This window comes from Primulina tabacum, chromosome 12, assembly GCF_025594145.1.
Source record: "Primulina tabacum isolate GXHZ01 chromosome 12, ASM2559414v2, whole genome shotgun sequence".
NCBI lineage: Eukaryota > Viridiplantae > Streptophyta > Magnoliopsida > Lamiales > Gesneriaceae > Primulina > Primulina tabacum.
Genome location: NC_134561.1, coordinates 19,878,564 through 19,901,429, shown reverse-complemented (window position 1 = coordinate 19,901,429; position 22,866 = coordinate 19,878,564). Strand labels below are relative to the sequence as shown.

The 22,866-nt window shown below is 35.8% G+C and overlaps 1 protein-coding gene and 1 pseudogene across 1 annotated transcript; one reads left to right on the top strand and one right to left on the bottom strand.

The window, feature by feature from the left end:
- Positions 1-394: 394 nt before the first annotated feature.
- Positions 395-3,073, bottom strand: LOC142520247 (uncharacterized). The gene is made up of 4 exons (XM_075623251.1): positions 1,771-3,073; positions 1,237-1,641; positions 924-1,143; positions 395-695 (listed from the first exon to the last, which is right to left on the bottom strand). Exons 1-4 carry the CDS (start codon positions 3,071-3,073, stop codon positions 395-397), a joined length of 2,229 nt encoding a protein of 742 aa, XP_075479366.1.
- A 10,600-nt stretch (positions 3,074-13,673) lies between these two features.
- LOC142520246 (uncharacterized) lies at positions 13,674-21,567 on the top strand (annotated as a pseudogene).
- The last annotated feature ends 1,299 nt before the right edge of the window (positions 21,568-22,866 follow it).

The following is a 22,866-nucleotide window of genomic DNA, read 5'->3' as shown; positions in this document are numbered from 1 at the left end:
AATCAAAGCCCTTAAGTAATTCCAACCATCGATGCTGTCTCATATTCAAGTCGGACTGTGTGAAAAGATACTTCAGACTCTTGTGATCAGAATAAATCACAAACTGTTCTCCATACAGATAGTGACGTCATATCTTCAATGCAAACACAATGGCAGCTAACTCCAAATCATGAACTGGATATCGAGTCTCATGTGGCTTCAACTGACGAGATGCATACGCAATCACTCGTCCATTTTGCATCAAAACACAACCCAGTCCATTTAGGGAAGCATCTGTACAGACAACAAATCCACCTGAGCCTGAAGGCAAAGCTAGCACTGGTGATGTGGTCAATTTTTCTTTCAAAGTCCGAAAACTAGACTCACATTCTGCAGTCCATACAAAACATCGATCTTACTGTGTCAACTGGGTCATAGGCCTAGCTATTCTAGAAAATCCCTCAATGAAAAAACGCCTGTAATACCCAGCTAATCCCAAAAAGCTTCGAATCTCAGACACATTGGTTGGTTTAGGCCAATTGATAACAACTTCAACTTTACTAGGATCAACAGATACTCCTTGTGCAGATATAACATGGCCTAAAAATAAAACTCTGTCCATCCAAAACTCACACTTAGAAAATTTGGCATACAATTGCGCTTCTCTGAGTGTTTGGAGAACTAATTTCAAATGTTCTTCGTGTTGTTTCTTTGATCTGGAATAAATCAAGATGTCATCAATAAAGACGATAACAAATTTATCTATGAATTCCCGGAACACAAGATTCATTAAATCCATAAAAACCGCTGGAGCATTAGTCAAACCAAACGGCACGACTAGGAATTCATAGTGTCCATAACGTGTCCGAAATGCTGTCTTAGGAACATCTTCCTCTCGGACTCTAAGCTGATGGTATCCGGAACGAAGATCAATCTTGGAATACATAGAACTACCCTGCAACTGATCAAACAATTCGTCAATACGCGGCAAAGGATACTTATTCTTCACAGTAGCACGGTTTAACTGCCGATAATCGACGCACATTCTCATCGTTCCGTCTTTCTTCTTTACAAACAATACTGGAGCTCCCCAGGGCGACATACTGGGTCTGATATAGCCTTTCTCCAGTAAATCCTGTAGCTGTTCCTTGAGTTCTTTCAACTCTGTTGGAGCTAAACGATATGGTGCTCTAGAAATAGGATTTGTCCCTGGCATTAATTCAATGCTAAGATCTATTTCCCTTTGAGGCGGAAAGCCTGGAATCTCATCAGGAAATACATCTGGAAAATCCTTGACAACTGGAATGTCTGAAACTTTCAATCGTTCTTCCCGTGTTGCATCAAGAGCATATATCAAAAATCCTTCATTGCCGATTGACAACAACCTGAACATTTCCATTGCAGATACTAATGGAATTCGAGACTGTGAATCATAACCATAAAAATTCCATTTGCTGCCATAATATGGTCTAAATCTGACAACTCCATGGAAACAATCCACGGTGGCTCGATAATTCGTCAACACATCCATACCCAGAATACAGTCAAAATCAGTCATGGCTAATTTGATTTGATTTGTTATCATAATATTACCCTCAAATCTAATCACACAGTTCAAAACTATCTCACGGGACATCAAATATACACCGGAAGGAGTAGCAACTGACACAGTATCCAACAAAGGAATAGTAGCAATCTCATGCTCATCAACAAATACAGAAGATAAAAATGAATGAGATGCTCCTGTGTCTATGAACATGCGTGCAGGATAGTCAAAAACATAACAAATACCTGCAATCACTCCTCCTGGTGCATCCTGAGCCTGGTCCTGAGTCAAAGCATGGACTTGGGCTTGATGTGGCCCTGGAAATGGCTGCGGAATAGGACCTCTGGGAGGTGGGTAACTCGACTGCTGAAATGATTGGGTAGGAGCATATGGTCTAAAGACTGGTCCACAGGGAACTTGACCAAGCTGTTGTGGCTGGAACTGTTGTCTCCCTGCATTAGGACATACCCTGGCGTAATGTCTAACTTGACCACAATTATGACAAGTCCCCTGAACTCCTACACATCGGGAACTAAAATGTCGACCACCACATCGATCACAATGCACAGTGCTAGACGACCCAACAGAACCTCTCCCTCGTGCACTGCCTGAACTGGAAGAGCTGGATTGAGACTTCTTCTTGAATAGCTTTCCTTTTAATTTGTACCTCTGCTGTTTGGGTTGTTGATATGACTGTACAGGCTGATATGGAGGTAAATCCACTGGCATTGAAATACTACTTCCAGATCCCTGAGAAACAGATGATGGACCTGGTTGAGGGTCTCCTCTGAGCAAACTTGCTTCAATTTTCTTCGCCTTTTCCACTGCTTGAATATACATATTAGGCGATCCAGTCATTACCAAAGTATGAACAGTCGGCTGCAACCCGTGCAGAAAACGTGATAGTTTAGCTTGATCATTCCTGGCAACATGTGGAACATAGGGCAAAAGAGCAGAAAACTGTGAAGCATATTCCACCACTGATTTGTTGCCCTGCACCAACTGATTGAACTCTTCTTCTTTAGCAGCATAATATGATGGTGGTGCATATTCTTGGGTAAAGTGGGCACGAAAAGCATCCCAAGTAATAATTTCACCAGAGTCCTTCATTGCTTCCTCTGTGGCTTCCCACCAGAGTTGTGCTCGGTCTTTAAGTTGGTAGATGGCAAGCTTCAATTTAATATCTTGGGAATACTCCAACAAATTAAATAGATGATTTATACTTTTCAGCCAGCCTGCTGCTTTTTCTCCGCTCTTGTTGCCAAAGAATTTTGGAGGACGTAATTCTTGAAACTGAGAAATTATTAACTTCATTCCTCCAACTTTCTGTGTCAGCTGTTCCACTTCTTGCTCAATCTCTACATGTCTAGCTCCAGGTCTTTCAGGTCGAGAGGGTTCTTGGTTCACTTCTTCTTCAATATTTTGAGCGACTTGTCCTCGAGGTCGACCACGTCTATCTCTAATGATATCTGCAAGTCCTCGAACATTTTGCGCCTCGGATTCTTTCGCTATTTCTTTTCCTTTTCTACCTCTTCCTCCAGGTGCCATTCTGCAAGACACGAGGATTAAATCCACAGGCAGATAACAGGTAAAAGAAAGTTATAGGCAATTTCGAAACTGCATACCATGCCTAATCAGCTAGTCATTCTAACGCATGTAGATTCAAGCAAATCAAACCAAATAATTCAAATAAGAGCAAATAGTCAACCACATGCACAATCATGTTATTTGTGTCTAGACTCAAGTGCCCTAGACTCTAATTCGAGCATATCCCAGTTACGCTCTGATACCAACTGTGGGGGCCCGTGCTCCTGATTAATCTTTAATGACAAAACAACCAGGATTTATTAATGTAAACAGCGAAAGCGATTAAAAATTTTCCTTTCGGGCCAATAGAAATTTCGACATGACTTTCCTGTAAGTAGGACATCCCAAAAATTTCCAAACCACACAAACAACATTTATATACTCGAAATAAAGTCATAACATCAATTCACAACCCTATAGTCGCACTGGCTAGGACTAAACACATATAGAGCCGGCAAGGCTCGATCACACAACTATCAATACAAAACATCGTAAAAATAACAGTACAGCTTCACGGGGCATTTCCCCGATAAATGTATAACTCCATAATATAGTATATATATATCTGGGAACTCTCAACCATGACTCGACGATTGGGCACCACTACCTGACGCTCCACCAGACGCGTCAAATCCTCCTGGATAACCTGCTATGGCATCAAAAACAACCACAGCATAAAAAGAAACGAGGGGTCGGGCCCCAGTACGATGAACCAGTAATATTACGACAAATATAACTGACATGAAATAAAATCAAGTAAAATGCAATGAAATGCAATGCAATGCGTGTCGGTAACAACAAAATAATGGATACCAAAGCGGAGTCCAAATGAAACGCATCAGCAACAAGAATAGTGGCCACCCGTGCCAGGACTGCAGCAACGTAATATCATACCGCCGCTCATCCATGCACGTAGCATCGAGGGTACGGGAGCGACCCGCTCAGCCCTCATGCAAGTCACCAGGAGTGCTAATCCTACCCACCCACTCCATCGATGAAGCAACAACTCGATAGATCAATATCAATAGCAATAAAAGGAGTCAAGGCTCGAAATGCTATGCCACAATAGTATCAACTCAAATAAATGCGTGAATGCAATCACGTATTCACAGAAACACATAAGGCATGCCACAACTCATTACAAAGTACTTAACGTCATTTCAAATCATATAGACGTCATAATAAAACAGTTCATGCGTACCTCAACTGACTTTAATTTACCACAAAATATCTTAAATCCTCAAGAAAGTCCGGTAAATGCCAACTCAGACAAATCACCTGAATATTAATTTAAATGGTCTTATCATCATATAAAAATTCCAGAACCATTTAAATTCACTAAAAATCCAATTTCAACAATTTAGGCATTTTAAATTTCTAAATTCTCAATATTCGACTAAAATACCTAAAATCAATTATTTCTATTTTATCGTCGCAAAATATTCTTTTTAGCTTTAAATGACGCTAAACTAATATTTAAGCGACTGCGATAAATTCTAGGTTAACCACACTATACCTACAACTTGCACAATTCTGGAACCAACAACAATAACCCAATAATTAATCAATAATGATACATTATTTGAGTCAAAATTGAATTAAATTTACGTGGGCAACAATTCGCACCGAGGTAGCTTGTAATCCGAACAACAGTGGCTAAAATCAAGCCTACACCGAAGCTCACCGGCAACAGGCGGCAAACTCGCCGGAGAAGATGACCTGGATTACGCAGAAAAACGGAGCCGACGGGTTGTTCTCGAAAATTTGCAAAAGTGCTATCAAAATGAAGATTACGACATAAGGAACAAAACCCCTCAATCAATTTTTAGTTTTGAGCGGCGGAATACGACGATTTCAACGGCGAAGCCGGCGGCGTTTTTCGTTGGGTTTTCGGAAATCACGATTTCACCTAGCAAGAGTGGTATCAATGGATATCTCTCGTCGAGAGGATTCCGAATATATATTTACTTTAATTTTTTGATCACCGGTGTGGCCACAATCGACGAAAGAAGATTTGAAATTGAAAAAGAAGAAGTATACAGTGTTCGGTCGATGGAGAGAGAAGAAGATTCAGGATTTTCATTTCATTTTTTTTTATTTAACTTATTCCTAAATGGGTTGGGCTTTGGGGTTTCGTTTGGGCTGGACTCTCAAACAATTCAAACAACGAGATACAAATTCTGCTATGTCTGATTTCATTCTTTTCCACCAAAATTGTTTCTTCAAATCATTGTACATCTTTTTACTTCCATGGTGTACACTGAAGTTACTGCAATGAGCATCACGCAAAATTTGTATCCTCAACTCTGAAATATTAGGAACTACATTACGATCATTAACAAACAAAATACCCTCATTATTGACCTGAAATTCTGATCGATGTCCTGATCTGACGAGTTCAACTGATTTATGAATGCTTTAATGTAACATTTGAGCCTCTTTAATCTTTACAAACAACTCTGGCTCTGCCTGAATAATAAATACTCTTACAGGTTGAGTATCTACCACAAAATCCAAACCAAAAATACAACATTCTTCCACTAGATCAGATACACTGCTAGTGATCAAAGACATATTACATACTTTTCTGCTCAAAGCTTCAGCTGCTGCTTTTGACTTGCCTGGAAAATATTTTATTTCGGAATCATAGTCTTTCAACAAATCTAACCAACGCCTCTGTCTCATGTTCAACTCTGCTTGTGAAAAGATATATTTCAAACTCTTATGATCAGTGAATATCTCAAATTTCTCCCCATACAAGTAGTGACGCCAAATCTTTAAGGCAAAAACCACTGCTGCTAGTTTCAAGTCATGCACTGGGTATCTAGACTCATGTGGCTTCAACTGTCATGAAGCATAGGCAACCACACGACCATGCTTCATTAATACACAACCCAGTCCTTGATGTGAAGCATCATTGTGCACTGTAAATCCTCCTACACCTGATGGAATAGTCAGAACTGGAGCACTAGTCAATCTCTGCTTAAGTTCAACAAAACTAGCCTCACATGCTTGCGACCAAATAAATGGTACATTCTTTTGTGTCAGATGGGTAATTGGCCTCGCAATCTGTGAGAATCCTTCAATAAATCTGCGATAATAGCCTGCCAAACCCATAAAACTACGTACCTCAGGAACTGATGTCGGTCTAGACCAATTGATGACTGCCTCAACTTTACTCAGATCAACTGATATACCAGCACTTGAAATCACATGTCAAAGGAAAACCATTCTATCCAACCAAAACTCTCATTTCGATAATTTAGCATACAACTTTTCAGTTCTCAAAATTTGCAAAACAGCTCTCAAGTGCTCGGCATGCTCAATTTCAGATTTTGAATAAATAAGAATATCATCAATGAAGATCACAACAAATTGATCTATATACCTTTGAAACACACGGTTCATCAAATCCATAAATACCGCAGGTGCATTGGACAACCCAAAAGGCATAACCAAAAATTCAAAATGCCCATACCTGGTACGAAAAGCAGTCTTAGGCACATCTGTCTCTCTCACTCTTAACTGATGATATCCGGATCTTAAATCAATCTTAGAATATACTGAAGAACCCTGCAACTGGTCAAAGAGATCAACAATCCTTGGCAAAGGATACTTATTCTTTACTGTGGTTTTATTCAACTGTCTATAATCGACACAAAGCCTCATAGACCCGTCTTTCTTCTTCACATATAAAACTAGGCACCCCAAGGTGAAACACTTGGTCTTATATATCCTTTAGCCAAAAGATCCTCAAGTTGTTCCTTTAGTTCCTTTAGTTCAATTGGTGCCATCCTATAAGGAGCTCTAGAAATAGGTTGTGTACCTGGCATCAACTCAATGTTGGACTCAATCTCTCGGACTTGAGGAAATCCTGGAATTTCATCTGGAAATACATCTGAAAATTCACTGACAATTGGAATATCTTCCAATTTAGGTACTGACCTTGAAATATCAATTGCATAAACAAAGAAACATTCGGCTCCTTTCTGCAACAAACGAGTCATGGACAAAACAGATATCAAAGGAATCCTAGCTCGAGAACCTTTACCATAGAATGTCCAGTGATCTGTCATATCAGGCCTAAACTTAACAATTTTCTGAAAACAATCTACAGTAGCCCTGTATCTTGTCAACATGTCAATACCAACTATGCAGTCAAAATCAGACATCTTCAATATAATACAATCAAGCTCAATGACATTATCCTCATAACGAAATTCACAACCACTTAACATTTCAGCTGACCTCATCACTTTGCCCAGTGGAGTAGAAATATATAAGGTAGATGATAATGGTATAGAATGCAACGAATGCAATGTGACAAAGTTCTCAGATATGAAAGTATGTGATGCACCCATATCCATCAAAAAATAAGCAGGATAACTTGAAAGAAAACAATTACCTGCAATAACATTATCTGGAGCATTATGTGCCTCATCCTCAGTGAGTGCAAAAACTCGAGCCTGCTGTCTAGGTGGTTGTCCTACCTTGTGGCCACCACAATGTTTGTTCTGATCTGACCGGTTTGATTGCTGATAAGAATGAACTGTGGGGTCTGACGATTCTGGTGAGGTGTCTGTCTCGATGATCTCCCACTCTGAGATATTTCACTGCCACGATTATGACACACTCGAGCATAGTGTCCCACCTGGTTACACAAGTGGCAAGCTCCCGATATTCCTCTACACTGATCGGTATAATGTCTACAACCACACTGACCACAAGTTGTGCCTGAATAACCAGTGCTCTAAACTGAACCAGACTGTCTCAATCCACTAGAATTCAAAAAATTACTGCCATGCCTATTAAATTGCTTCCCTCTAGCCCTAAACTGCTCTCTTATGTTGCCACTATTACCCTGTCTGAACTGCTGTCGGAACTGTGGTTGTTGGGGTCGTTGCAAATACTGAGAACCTCTCTGCCTAATGATTCCATTTTCAGCTCCCTTGGCTCGATCAAGAGCCTCAGCAAAAGTGTTAGGCCTTCCAGTATTAACCAGGGTAAATATATCAGGATTAAGACCATTTATGAAATGATCGGCCTTAGCTTCTTCATCGGATGCTACATGAGAAGCAAATCTCAGTAAATTAGAGAACTTTGCAACATAGTCCTCAATATTTAGATTTCCCTGCTTTAAATTTGCAAACTCGGCTCCCCTATCTTTCCTATAAGAGGTAGGAAAGAAACGCTGGTAAATTTCAGATTTAAAAATATCCCAGATAACAATCGTACATCGACCCTCTAAAGCTTTCTTGGTCATTATCCACCAACTCTTAGCAACATCCAATAACTGATGAACAACTAATTTGATTTTACGATCATCTGGATACTCAAGAGATTCAAATAATTGATCCATATTCTCCAACCAGTTCTCACACTCTAATGCATTCTCGGTACCCTTCAACATTGGTGGGTGCAAAGACTGAAATCTGGCTAACAGTATCTCCATTGGAGTCGGAGTTATATCCATCTGAGTATGAGTAGCACTGCCCTGATCTTGTGCCATTGGTATGTCCTGTCTAGGTCTACCACGACCTCTACCTCGAGTAGCCATGTCTGATATAAAATAGATCAAACACATATAAAATCACAATATCATAATCATCTCAATCTTGTATCAATCATCTCTGGCTCTTGAGACTCAACAATCTCAAAAATTTCGAATAAAACTCAACAATATAATATCTCAATTTAAATCATGTATTTCACATCATTGCACAATGAAAATGCTAACAAATATATCACATGATCAAGCAATTCAAACTGACTCGATCTACCCTGTTCCCAAATATCTTACGCTCTGATACCACTTAATGTGGGGCCCCGGGTCTGATATCTAATACTAATAATTATAATTGTAACAAACCAAATGATTTAGTAAATACAAAATTTGTGGTTCACAAATTCACATAAACATCGTCAAAATAATTTAATGGTCTCAAATGTTTGAAATATAATTTTCAACATGCCAACAAAAAGTAGTGAACCAAAGAAATCCAAACATCATCACATAGCTCCTAAGACCCGAGAATCCCACTCTAACTCGTATCTCCTCGCCTGGAGCTGGACTCTGGCATCCCAAACATCGCCTCACCTACCGTCAAGCACATGAAAACAAGAGGTAGCCGACGTGCCGGTGAGTATAAACCCAGTATGATACAATCAATAACATATGAGAATTAACATTTCAAATATTTCATATAAAATTCATAAAGATGCAATATAATGCAATGCATGATCAGAAGCTGTGGGCTATCAATAAATCTCAAGATCAAGTGAATCATCTTGTCATATGGTACCCAAGGGAATAGAATCACCCAACAACATCCACCGACTCATCCGCTCGGGGTGGGGTGCTGTGTTCTACAATCCCAGGACTATGGTGCGCCTATAGAGAGTGTTCAGACCATAGCAGCGACCTCCGCATACACTATCCCAACTCAACTATAGCCCCATACGTCCAACAAATAAATAAATCAAGACGACCTCCGCCATATCAAATCTGAATCAAAAAGTTGCTCAATATGCAATGTAATGATGCAAATCAATATCATCATTTCGATATCATAATCAACTCATCTCAATACAACAATCATAATCAAATCACCAATAGTTCATCGATCCATAGAGTTTTCAATTTAAAATAAAAATGATACTTTTACCTCGTATGTTATCGACCGTAACATACCTTTCAAATATTACCAAAAGAAGATCGAAATGTGTAGGTGAGAATTCTTGAACCTTTGAATTCTATTATAACTCAAGAACTTTGATCTTCTATCAAAACAAAGTAGTTTCTGTTCAAAATTTATAATTAATTAAATACTGCTTCGAATCAAGATCCGTAAATTTCTTAACCGTAATATGCCATAAAAACATTTATTGAATCATTTTATCAAAGACATGACATGCGTGCTAAAGAGTTAGCTCCTTTACTTTGCCCTTACCTTCAATTCCATTTCTTTTCAAAATATCAATACATACAACAATAATACAATCAATCATTATATTAACAACTTTACCTCAACACTCAAACTAAACAACACATTGTTTTCCCTTCAATCACTAAACCAAGTAAATAAGCTTTCTTACCTTTATTATAAAATCTTGAGGAGAAGAACTTCTAATCTCCAAGCAAATATTAAGGCTTCAATCAAAGATTAATGTCTTGGAAGAAATTGGATTGAAGGAGAATGAAGAACCCTAGCTCTAAACCAATCGAGAGAAAAGAAGGAGAAGGAAAATGAACAAAAAGATGATCCCATTCGATTTTATGCCTTCCCAAACCTCAAAACACGCTTTTTAACTTCCTGGGCGCTTGGGCGGTCACATATTACCGCCCTAGCGCTGAACTTACTGCCCACAACTCAAAAATTCAGAAGCAGTGGCGCTCGGGCGGTCGTTTCTTAGCGATCGGGCGCCGCTCTGCGCACAGCTACTGTAAAGATCGCTTCTGAAACGCCTCTTCCCTTCCGAATTAGAAAAACTGGTAAACAGGAAAGTAGTAGCCCTATGTCTTGGCTTTCATCACCAATTGGTCTCATGTCATTTGAAGGTCTGAGTAAAAAGTTATGCTCAATCTCCCAACATGTGTCATTTTAGGAACGACGATACGCACGACACACTTCAGGGCGCTTTTGGCTCATTTTCCCTAATGATTTGAACAAAACTCAAAACTTGAAAGTTATAGCCTTATGTCTTATCTTTCTAATAAAAGAGGCCTAACCTCAATCGGATCAATATACAAAACATTATGCTAAAAACCACAACTACTGCCACATTTTTCATACCGTTTCTGCCATTCCATGACCTATTTAGCTCAAATTCCACCTTTGATTCTACCCCTCCATTATCTATTCCATTCTATAACATTCATTACCATTCATACCATAACGTAAAGCCAAGAACCATCAAAACTACTGCCACATTTTTTTCAAAATTCGGGCATTACAATCACTGTATACCACAAAACCTCCTGGTCCTTCTGGAAAAGCAAGGATCGGTGTTGATGTCAATTTTGTCATTAACTCTTGGAAACTGCGATAACAAGCTTCATTCCATACAAATTTCACATTCTTTCGCGTTAACACGGTCAAAGGCAATGCTATCTTGGAAAATCCCGCTATAAAACGACGGTAATAACCAGCTAACCCAAGAAAACTACGTACCTCGGTAACAGTAGTTGGTCGTAGCTAGTTATTAACAGCTTCAATCTTGCTTGGATCCACACATATGCCCTCTTTTGAGATGATATGGCCTAAGAATGCTACTTTTTCATGCCAAAATTCTCATTTTTTCTATTTGGCATATAAATGTTTATCCTTCAAAGTTTGCAAAACTAATCTCAAATGTTCTCGATGCTCCTCTATAGTTCGTGAGTAAATGAGAATATCATCTATAAATACAATCATGGACTTGTCTAAACATGGCTTGAAAATTCTGTTCATTAAATCCATAAAAGCAGCTGGTGCATTCGTTAGTCCAAATGGCATTACAAGAAATTTATAATACCCATAACTTGTTCGGAAGGCAATCTTTGAAATATCATCTAACTTTACTTTTATTTGATGATAGCGTGATCGTAAATCAATCTTCGAAAAGATGGCGGCTCCTTGTAAGTGATGAAACAAATCATCAATTCTGGGGAGAGGATATTTGTTTTTGATTGTCACCTTGTTCAACTCCAGATAATCAATACATAGACGAAGGATATCGTCTTTATTCTTCACAAATAAAACAGGTGCACCCCATGGTGAAAAGCTCGGTCTAATAAACCCTTTGTCAAGTAACTCATGTAATTGTTCTTTCAATTCTTTCATTTTTGTAGGAGCTAATCGATAAGAAGCTTTTGAGATCAGATGAGTTCCTGCCACAACATCAATCACAAATTTGATATCTATGTCTGGGTGTAACCCTGTCATATTATCGAGAAATACTTCTAGAAATTCACAAACAATATATGTATCTCTTAATTAACAAATAGGTGGATCAATAGTTAAAACAGATGCTAAGTATCCTTTACAGCTCTTCTTTAGTAATTTACAAGCCTTCATAGAAGAAATTATGAGAAGAGGTATCGATATACCTGCACTTGCTAATATGAATGATTCAGCTCCTATTGCCTCAAACTTGTTCATTTTCAGGCCACAGTCAATAATAACTCTATACTTCGAGAGCCAATCCCTTCCCAGTATCACATCAAAATCGGTCATTTTCAGAACTGTCAAATTAGCATACATCTGATGGCCTTGGAAATATATTGGACACCCTCGAACAATCTGATCTATCTGTAATTCTTGCCCTGAAGGTAAAGCTATGGAGAGTTGTGTCTTTGTTGTACTTGCTGTAATGCCCAGTTTCCTTACAAACGATTCCAAAATAAAGGAATTGGCGGCTCCTGAATCTAGTAAAACAATAGCAGTGATACCAGAAATCAAGAACAAACTAGTTATCATTTATGTATCCGCATCCACTTCCTCTTTAGTCAACGAGAAAAGGCGTCCCTGTACTTTCTCAAAACGCCCTGGACTATTTTTGGCGAGATGCCCTGGCTTTTTGCAATGATAACAAGCATTGGTACCTTGCATATATTCACCACCATGGGGTTTGCCACATTTAGGACAAGGTGGTCTGTCTTGTTCCATACGTGGAGGGGGACCCTTGCCATGGGGTTCCTCTGGTCGAGTACCTCTAATATAAGTCTTTTTGCCTTGTTCTGTTCCTTGGCTCTTTTGAAAGTACTGCTGCCTTCGATGTTGCTTTTCTCTGTCAATGTCTTGTTCATCCTGTTCTGTCATAAGTGCTCTTTCCACTATCTCCCCGTATGTAGCAACTTTCGACATTCATACATCTCTTTTAATTTCTGAGCGAACTCCCCGCATGAAGTGTTCGCCCTTACTTGTGTCATCTTGTGAAATATATTGTACATATTAGACTCCAGCCTCAAATTGTTGTATATATTCAGTCATTGACATTGTTCCTTATTTCAAATTGAGGAAATCACTGGCTTTCTTGGCACGTACATCTTTGCTAAAATATTTGTTGTAAAACGTAGATTTAAATGTTTTCAAATTGAGGTATTGCCACTTTTGCACTCTCCCACAATATTCTTGCATGTTTCGTTAATAAAAAGATGACACAAATTACTTTGTCAGCATCTTTCATATGGAGGTAGGAGAAGATTGACTCCAATGACTTAATCCATTCTTTTGCTACTGCCGGATCGGTGCTTCCCATAAATTCAGAGGATTCAGACGTCAAAAGCGATCATACACATCTGTTTGAACATGCCACTGTCTAGGTAGTATGGCTTGAACTTGTTCCTGCTCATGTGTTGTCCGCTGCATTTCAAGTAATTGATGTATCTGCTCCCCATGAACTTTCGCTTGTTGTTGGAGCAGCTGAGCAAAATCATCTATAGGTCATGGCGCACTGCCTTCACCTTCGACTGCTGGGGCCTTGCCCGTAGATGACTCTCTTTCATGTACCCTTCATTTAGGTGGCATCGTCGTTTATCCTACGTGCAGGACACGTCGAAGCACATAACTCGGCATAAACTATGGAATGCAAAGATAATTACTTGCCGAGTTCCCCATGTGTGGATGAAGTGCAGTGTCTTCCCTGTCGAAGAACCGTGAGTGATAAAGATAAAAAAGTGTATATTAATTAAATGTTTTATAATATAAATTTATATTTTTTTGTTTTATTAAATGTTTAAATATTATAAAACTGTATAAAATATAATTTGTTGTGTAATTATAAGTTTTTACTATTTTTACAGGTTCGATAAAACAAGAATAATCTTGGAGTTGCAAAATGGGATTAAGATGATTCTTGGACCTGTAGAAAGTTGATGTTAATATCTACAATATTGGTGGCAAGTATGAGATAAAAAATTTCTCACAAGTGGGATCAAATTAAGCAACAAATAAAGTCACCAAAGAAGTGATAGTTTTACTATGCTCTAGTATTTTGACCATATCACTCAAATTACTTGGTCAAATGGTTAAAAAAATTTCCCACAATTCAAACAACTCAATTATCTACATGTTTTGTTTTATGTGGAGAAGAAAATTCGGATGTGAAGATTTTCAAAAGTGATGTGTATTAAAATATAATTTCTTGGAACACCAATTAAGACTTATGTGTAAAAAAATAATATTTTATTTGTGGTTGTCTCCCCAAATTTTGCTATAAATAGGGGTGCATTGTAATGAATTGAGATATCCCTCATTTTATGAACAAACTTTTGAGTTCATAATATTCATCTCTTTGTTTTTCTTTTATTTCTTCATTTAAATATAATTAGTAAGTTAATTTCATATTCAAAGTTTTACATTTGAATAATGATTAGCTAACTTCCCAAAGTTGAGATGAAAAGGTGAAACTCTTGGCATGATAATAAGGTTATTAAAAGGTAAGAATCTATATTTTATATTATTTAATCATTATTTATTGTTTATGTTATATTTATTTCTTTAAGCATTATTATACCCTACTTTTAAGTGGGAGTTTTGATTTATTGTTGCTATATGTTACACTAAATTCTTGGAACCATTTAAATGTTAGTTTGGTATTACCAACCATTTAAAGTGGATGCCTTGATTTATTATATATGAACATATCATAATATTAATTTTTTGGTACCATTTAAATGTTAGTTTTGTATTACCAACCATTTAAAGTGGTTTCATTGATTTATTATATATGAATATATTATAATATAATATTTCTTAGTACCATTTAAATGTCAGTTTAGTTTTACCAACCATTTAAAGTGGGAACCTTGATTTAGTGTTTACAAATATATATATAGCACAATAAATACTGGACAACATTTATAAGTTTTTGTATATAAATTTATAAGATAATAATATATAACATAATATAAATATGATTATTTAATATATTCGAACCATTTTATTAAGTGAATTTCAATAATGTTCATTAATGTTAACTTATTAAAATAACAAGTGGATCCTTTAATCTCAACTACATAAATTAAAATTTGAACAATTAAAAATTACCAATTAAAGATTCAAACAATTAAACGAAAAAAACAAAAACAAAAACAAAAAGACATTGTAGTGGACTTTTAATTACTTTAGCTTCCCTGTGGATACAATATTCGGACTCACCGAATTATACTACTTGTGGACAACCTGCTCTTGGGAGTGCAACAATCAAAGTCGCATCAAGTTTTTGGCGCCGTTGCCGGGGAGTTATAATTTAATTTCAAGTTTATTTAATTTTATTTATATTTTATTTTTCTTTATTTGAATTTTTATTGTTTTTGTGTGTTTTTATTCTTTTTTTTTTTTTTGCATTTGCATGAGCATTTGGTCACGTACACTTAGTGGTCGACTCATTCGAAATAACCTTTTATTTTTACAAAACATGGCGGAAGAACCCATCCAAGAAAATGAAGTTGAAATTCAATCTCAACATGATCGTGATAGACGAATAACACTTAGATATCACATGAATCCTACACTTACTAGTGCACCTTCATGTCTATTTTTTCTCCCTGATGCATCTCTTTTCGATTTTAAGCCTGGTAGTATCCAACTTTCACCCAACTTTCATGGCTTGGATTCTGAAAATCCATACATGCATTTACGAGAGTTTGAAGATGTGTGCAACACATATAATGATCTAAATTGTAGCATGATCACCATTCGACTTAAGCTTTTTCCTTTTCTTTAAAAGATAAAGCTAAAACTTAGCTACAAAATCTTAGATCGGGATCCATTCGAACTTGGGATGAATTGCAACAACAACTTTTGAAAAAGTTTTTCCCATCTCATAGAACAAATTCTTTCAAAAGTCAAATAAGAACTTTCACTAAAAAACAAGGAGAAACTTTTTTTCAATGTTGGGATAGATACAAAGAATTGCTTAATCTTTGTGCACATCATGGTATTGAAATTTGGAGAGTTGTTTCTCGGTTTTATTAAAGCTTAACACCTAAAAATAGACAAATGATTGAATTTATGTGTAATGGAACATTTGAAGATAAAGATCTAAACGAGGCAATTGAGTATCTCGATTCATTAGCTGAAAATGCTCAAAATTGGGAGACTATGTACCCCTTTAAAGATTAACATGATCTCCAAGATAGATTTACCTCTTTGGCAAGAAAAGTTGAGGCACTTGAATTGAAAAAGAATGGTCAATTAAAATCTCTTGAAGAAATTGCGTGTCACATCTGTGATACAAGTGATCATTCTACAAAAGATTGTCCCACTTTGCCCTCTTTTAAAAAATGTCTCCATGAACAAGCCAATATTTTAAACAATTTCAAAAGGCCAAATTTTGAACCATTTTCTCAAAATTACAATCCAGGTTGGCGAAATCATCCAAATTTTAGTTGGAGGAATGATAATACTGCACAATTTTCACAACAACATTTCCAAAATCAACAAAATATTCAAAATTATGCACCTTATGTTCCTCCACCTAAAAGGAACTTGGAAGATATATTGAATTCGTTCATTGCAAAGCAAGAATCTATCAATACTCAAACTGCTCAAACCATGACAGATTTGAAAGATACTCTTGCTAAATTTTTAGCTGCACTTAATGTTCATGAAAAAGTTAAATTTACTTCACAACCACAACCTAATCCCAAGGATCATCATTCACAAACTGGAACTTCTGAAATTCAACCAATGGATCAAGTAAAATCTGTTATTACCCTTCGCAGTGGTAAGGTTGTGGAAAAATCCATTCTTGAACCTTGTGAAGATGATGATAAATCAACTTCAAAGGGTAAGGAAGTGGAACCCATAACTTGCGAAGAGGAGGATCAACAGACAATGTCACCATCATTCCCTCATGCATTGAAAAATACAGAAAATCAAACTTGAATTCTGATATATATGATATTTTTAAACAAGTAAAAGTTAATATTCCTTTAATAGATGCAATAAAGCAGGTACCATCATATGCCGAATTTTTGAAAGACTTGTGCACTGTGAAAAGAAAATTGAATGTGAAAAAGAAAGCATTTTTAGCCGAACAAGTAATTGCAATCATTCAAAATAATAATACTTTGAAATACAAAGACCCTGGTTGTCCGACTATTTCATGTATTATTGGAGAACGAAAGATTAAAAAAGCCTTGCTTTATCTTGGAGCTAATGTGAATTTACTTCCATATTCAGTTTATCAAGAACTCAATCTAGGCGAGTTAAAACATACTTCGGTAACACTTCTACTTGCCGATAGATCTGTTAAAGTTCCAAGAGGTTTGGTAGAAGATGTGTTGGCCCAAGTTGATAACTTTGTATATCCTGTCGATTTCATAGTTTTAGATACATAACCTATCGAAGCTTGTAGTGCAATTCCTGTAATTTTGGGTCGTCCATTTTTAGTCGTCCATTTTTAGCAACTTCTAATGCTCTTATAAATTGCAGGGATTGAATAATGAAATTGTCATTTGGTAACATGACATTGGAGCTTAATGTTTTTATTCTTTGTAAGCAACCACATGACAAAAGAGATGAAAGTGAAGATGAAAATCTTATTGAAACTCTTGTGGAAGAAAACATTCAAGAAGAGAGTACTCGTGACCAATAAGATATTTTTTCAATTGAAACTGTTACAAAAAATTTTAAAATTGATCTTGATGATCTTATCAGGTATCACTCGTTATCAGGATCAGAGAAATAATTTGAGGCAAAATATGAGAACAAAGACAAACCACCCATATTGGAGTTAAAACCCTTGCCAGAAGAATTGAAGTATACATTTCTTGGTGAAGATGAAACATATCTGGTGGTAATTTCTTCCAAACTAGCAAGTGATCAAGAATGTAAATTAGTTGATATGCTTAAAAGACATAAAAATGCAATTGGTTGGACACTAAAAGATCTCAAGGGCATTAATCCACTAATTTGCACTCACAAAATTCATTTAGAAGAAAATGCTAAAACATCTCAACAACCACAAAGGAGATTACATCCACACATGAAAGATGTTGTGAAAACTGAAGTTCTCAAACTACTCGATGTTGGGATTATCTACCATGTTTATGATAGTTAGTGGGTAAGCCCCACACATGTAGTTCCAAAAAATTCTGGCATCACAGTGATACAAAATGAAAAAGGTGAATTGTTAACAAGTCGAGTCCCATCTAGTTGGCGGATGTGTATTGATTATAGAAAATTAAATGACGCCACTAGAAAAGATCATTTTCCATTATCATTTTTGGATCAAATTTTAGAAAGAGTAGCAGGTCATCCCTAATACTGTTTTCTTGATGGATATTCAGGCTATTATCAAATTTCCATTGCACTTGAAGATCAAGATAAAACTACATTCACATGTCCTTTTGGAACATTTTCATTCAGAAGGATGCCATTTGGATTATGCAATTCCCCAGCAACATTTCAATGATGTATGCTAAGCATTTTTACCGACATTGTTGAAAATTGTTTGGAGATTTTCATTGATGATTTAACTGTTTTTGGTAATACATTTGATAATTGTCTTGAAAATTTGGAAAAAGTTTTAAAAAAATGCGAGGAAAAATGTCTTATTTTAAATTGGAAAAAATGTCATTACATGATTACTTCTGAGATTGTTTTGGGACATGTTGTGTAATCTCATAGAATTGAAGTTGATAAAGCCAAAGTTGATGTTATTGCCAATTTACCCCCTCCAAAAACCATTAAAGAAATTCGCTCATTTTTGGGACATGCTGGATTTTATACTAGGTTTATAAAGGACTTTAGTTCAATCTCTAAATCCATTTGTAACCTCTTAACAAAAGACACGGCATTTGAGTGGACTCAAAAATGTCAAAATTCTTTTGATAAAATTATTCGACGTTTAACATCAGCTCCTATCATGCAACCTCCTGATTGTTCTTTACCATTTGAAATATTGTGCGACGCGAGTGATTATGCAGTCGGCACAGTATTGGGTCAAAGAAGAAATGGTAAGCCTTATGTGATATATTATGCAAATAGAACTTTAAACAATGCTCAAATGAATTACTCCACAACTGAAAAAGAACTACTTGCTGTAATATTTGCATTAGATAAATTTCGTTCTTATTTGATTGGATCAACGACTATTGTGTTTACTGATCATTCTGCTATTAGATATTTGTTGACCAAAGAGGATGCAAAGCCACGACTGATACGATGGATTTTGTTGCTCCTAGAATTTGACATTGTGATCAAAGATAAAAAAGGAACCGAGAATGTCGTAGCCGATCATTTATCCAGACTAGTAACAGGATCATTTTGTGAAATGATACCAATTAACGATAATTTCCTGATGAACATCAATTTTCAGTTACTACTACACCTTGTTTTGCTAACATAGTAAATTTTCTTGTGACAGGAAAAATGCCACCGCAATGGAGTTCCCAAGATAAAAGAAAATTTTTTGAATTAGGTAAAAAACTTTTATTGGGATTATCCGTATCTGTTCAAGTATTGTCCAGATCAAATTTTTCAACGTTGCATACCCGACAATGAGGTGATTAATGTCATTAAATTTTTTCATTCAGAAGCATGCAGAGGACATTTTTCTTCAAAGAAAACGGCTGCAAAAATCTTGCAATGTAAATTTTATTGGCCCACTTTGTTTAAAGACACCCACGAAATCTGCAAGATCTGTGAAAATTGTCAAAAATTGGGTGCGATTTAAAAAAGAAACATGATGCCTTTGAATCCTATCATTGAAATTGAAATCTTTGACTGTTGGGACTTGGGGAATTGATTTTATGGGACCTTTTCTACCGTCGTTTGGATACTTGTTTATTTTAGTTGCAGTTGATTATGTTTCCAAATGGATATAGTCAATTCAATGTCGAACAAATGATCATAAAATCGTCATCAAATTTTTGAAAGAAAATATTTTTAGTAGATTTGGAATTCCTCGAGCCATGATAAGTGAGGGGAGAACTCACTTTGTTAATAAACTATTTGCATCATTAATAAAAAATTATGGTATTACTCACAAAGTAAATACTCCTTATCATACTCAAACAAATGGACAAGTTGAATTAGCTAATAGGGAGATAAAACAACTTTCGGAAAAAACTGTTAACCCAAATAGAAAAGATTGGTTTCTGCGACTTAATGATGCACTTTGGCCATATCGAAAAGGTTTTAAAACATCATTGAATATGTCTCCCTGTAGGTTGGTTTACGGAAAACATTGTCATTTGCCTGTGGAATTGTAACATAAAGCTTATTGGGCGATCAAAACTTTTAATTCAAGCATGGATGTTTGAAACAAATTGCGCAAATTGCAACTTAATGAACTTGATGAACTCAGAAATGAAGCGTATGAGAATTCAAGGATTTTTAAAGCGAAAATCAAACCATTTCATGATAAAACAATTCTTAGAAAATCTTTTGAGATTGGTAAAAAAGTTTTTATTTATAATTCTCGACTTCGCATATTCCCGGGAAAATTACGATCAAGATGGACAGGCCCATAAGTTGTAAAGCATGTGTACCCTTATGGAGCTATGGATATTGAAAATCCTAAAAATGGTGATGTTTTTAAAGTAAATGGACAAAGGCTTAAACCATTTTTAGAAAATGAATCTTTCAAGAACAGTTTATTTCCCTTTCTGATCCTTGATTTTTTTTGTGTTGCATTTAATTTTGTTTGTTTTTATTTGAGGTTTCCTTAATCTTTTTATTTTCCTCATTAAATGGCGGATAACAGTACTTGTTGACTCTCATAGTCGGTTAAATCAGTTTCCCACAATTGCTGATACAAAAATAAAAAAATTTAATAATTTATTTTATTTTCAAAATGGATGAAATTCTCTAAAAAATTTTTAAATATTTTCCCTCTGTTTTTCAAAATGTTCTAAGAAAAATTTATGCAGGTACGTGTGAAAGATTGAGATTGCTAATGCAAAAAGAATTCCAGAAGATATTCGTCTTGTAATAGAAGCCAAGGTCCGATTAGAAGGAGAAGTTTCACAATCATTGCTCATTCGGTATTTGCCTGGATTAGGAAAAAGTACTTATGCGAAAAAACGAAGGGCCAAAAGGTTAGGGGTTTGTCATAAGTGTGCAAGATGGACTTGTGACAAACGATGTAGATCTTTGGGATGTGTTTCCAATAACAGAGAAGATAAAATTAGTTTCATTAAGAATGGGCTGAGTGAAGAGTCTTTAGATAACATCTTATTGACTCTTGAGACGCATTCAAGTGGACACATTGAACTTCTCAGTTTATGGAAACAATTCAAAGATGAGCGTCATAGTCTTGGGAACCCGACTAAAAAAGACCCTGTTTGCCAATTTATAAAAAAAATTGGATAAGAAGCTTATCCTCAACTCATAGAAGGCGTTGAAGCCGTTTCTGGACGTAAAACCAGAGGAAAATTGTGAGCCTCAATCACACTACTGTTTATATGCATGTGTTTCATTATTGTTTTTACTATTTATTCAGCTTATAGCTGTGACCCATAGTTTTTCATGATAACATATTATCCCGATAAAATCTCTCTTCTTTCCCTCTTTTTTCGCAGATCAAAATGAAAGTAAAAATATGGCTGGATCCTCTGCACAAACATTGAAAAAAATTTGTGTATTTTGTGGATCGAGTCCGGGAAAAAATGAAGTGTTTTTAGAAGCAACGAATAATCTTTGAAATATATTGGCTGAGAGAAAATTTCACTTGGTATATGGGGGAGGTAATATTGGGTTAATGTGATCTGTTTTCACATCTGCTCATCTTGGAGGTAGTCAGGTTTTTGATATAAATCCTACAGCTTTAGCTGAAGGAAATATTACAGGAGTTACGATTGTGGAGGAATTAAAAGTTTCTTCTATGTATGAAAGAATCACCAAAATGATTGAAAATTCTGATGCTTTTATCGCACTACTAGGTGGTTTTGGTACATTAGAAGAAATTTTTCACACTATTTCTTGGGCACAACTTAATATTCATAATAAACCTATGACAGTTTGTTGACATTTCTTGATAAAGCTGTGGAACAAAATTTCATTTCAGAAAATTTACGAAGGATGCTCATCTCTGCTTCGACTACTGAGCAATTAATTGATGATTTGAAAGCTTTTGTTTATAAGCCTGATCCGATGATATCAAATATCAATTGGTCGCAATCAAGTAGAAAGAAAAGAAAGTTGGATCATTGATTCAAAAGTCGTGGATTGGTTTGCGTTTGTTTCAGTTTGTTATCTTCAATAAAACTTCAGGTGATATCTCTTTCATTATATATTCTTTATTAATAGTTATTTTGACATTAGTGACAACGTCATATTCTGATTGGGGGGAGAACAAACTTATATAAAAAAAACTTTTAAATAAAAATATTATTTTAAAATAAAAACATGTTTATTGTTTGTATCTTAGTAATTTTTGCAAAAAATCATTACATTACATTTTTGAATGGTTTAAATTATAAAATGTATTAATCTATCTAAGGATGTTTAAATTTTTATTAGAAAAAATCAATTTTAATATTCTAATCACTATAAAAATATGATTTATGAAATCTTTTTGAGTGATTAACCATTGTGATAAATCAGTTATTAAAGTATATGACCCAAGATCTACCTGATAAGAGTGTCTAAAATTTTTAAACTCACACATATTTTGTGAGTGAGTGGATAGGATTGAGAAAACAGCTTGCGAGCCTTTATTGATCATCAGAGAGGCTATCTATTGTTTAGATCTTGAGTTCTTATTTTGAAAAAAAAATTTATATTTCCTGTAAAAAAAAAGTAAAAAAATGAAAGGTGTTG

Bases quoted from the DNA above. Each gene is read 5' to 3' on its own strand.
- LOC142520247 (XM_075623251.1), bottom strand. From the start codon at position 3,073: ATGGCACCTGGAGGAAGAGGTAGAAAAGGAAAAGAAATAGCGAAAGAA. The intron at 1,642-1,770 runs GTATTTGTTATG...ATACTGTGTCAG, and splicing joins ACCAGGAGGAGTGATTGCAG to TTGCTACTCCTTCCGGTGTA. The intron at 1,144-1,236 runs GCTTTCCGCCTC...TAGCTCCAACAG, and splicing joins ATTTCCTGATGAGATTCCAG to AGTTGAAAGAACTCAAGGAA.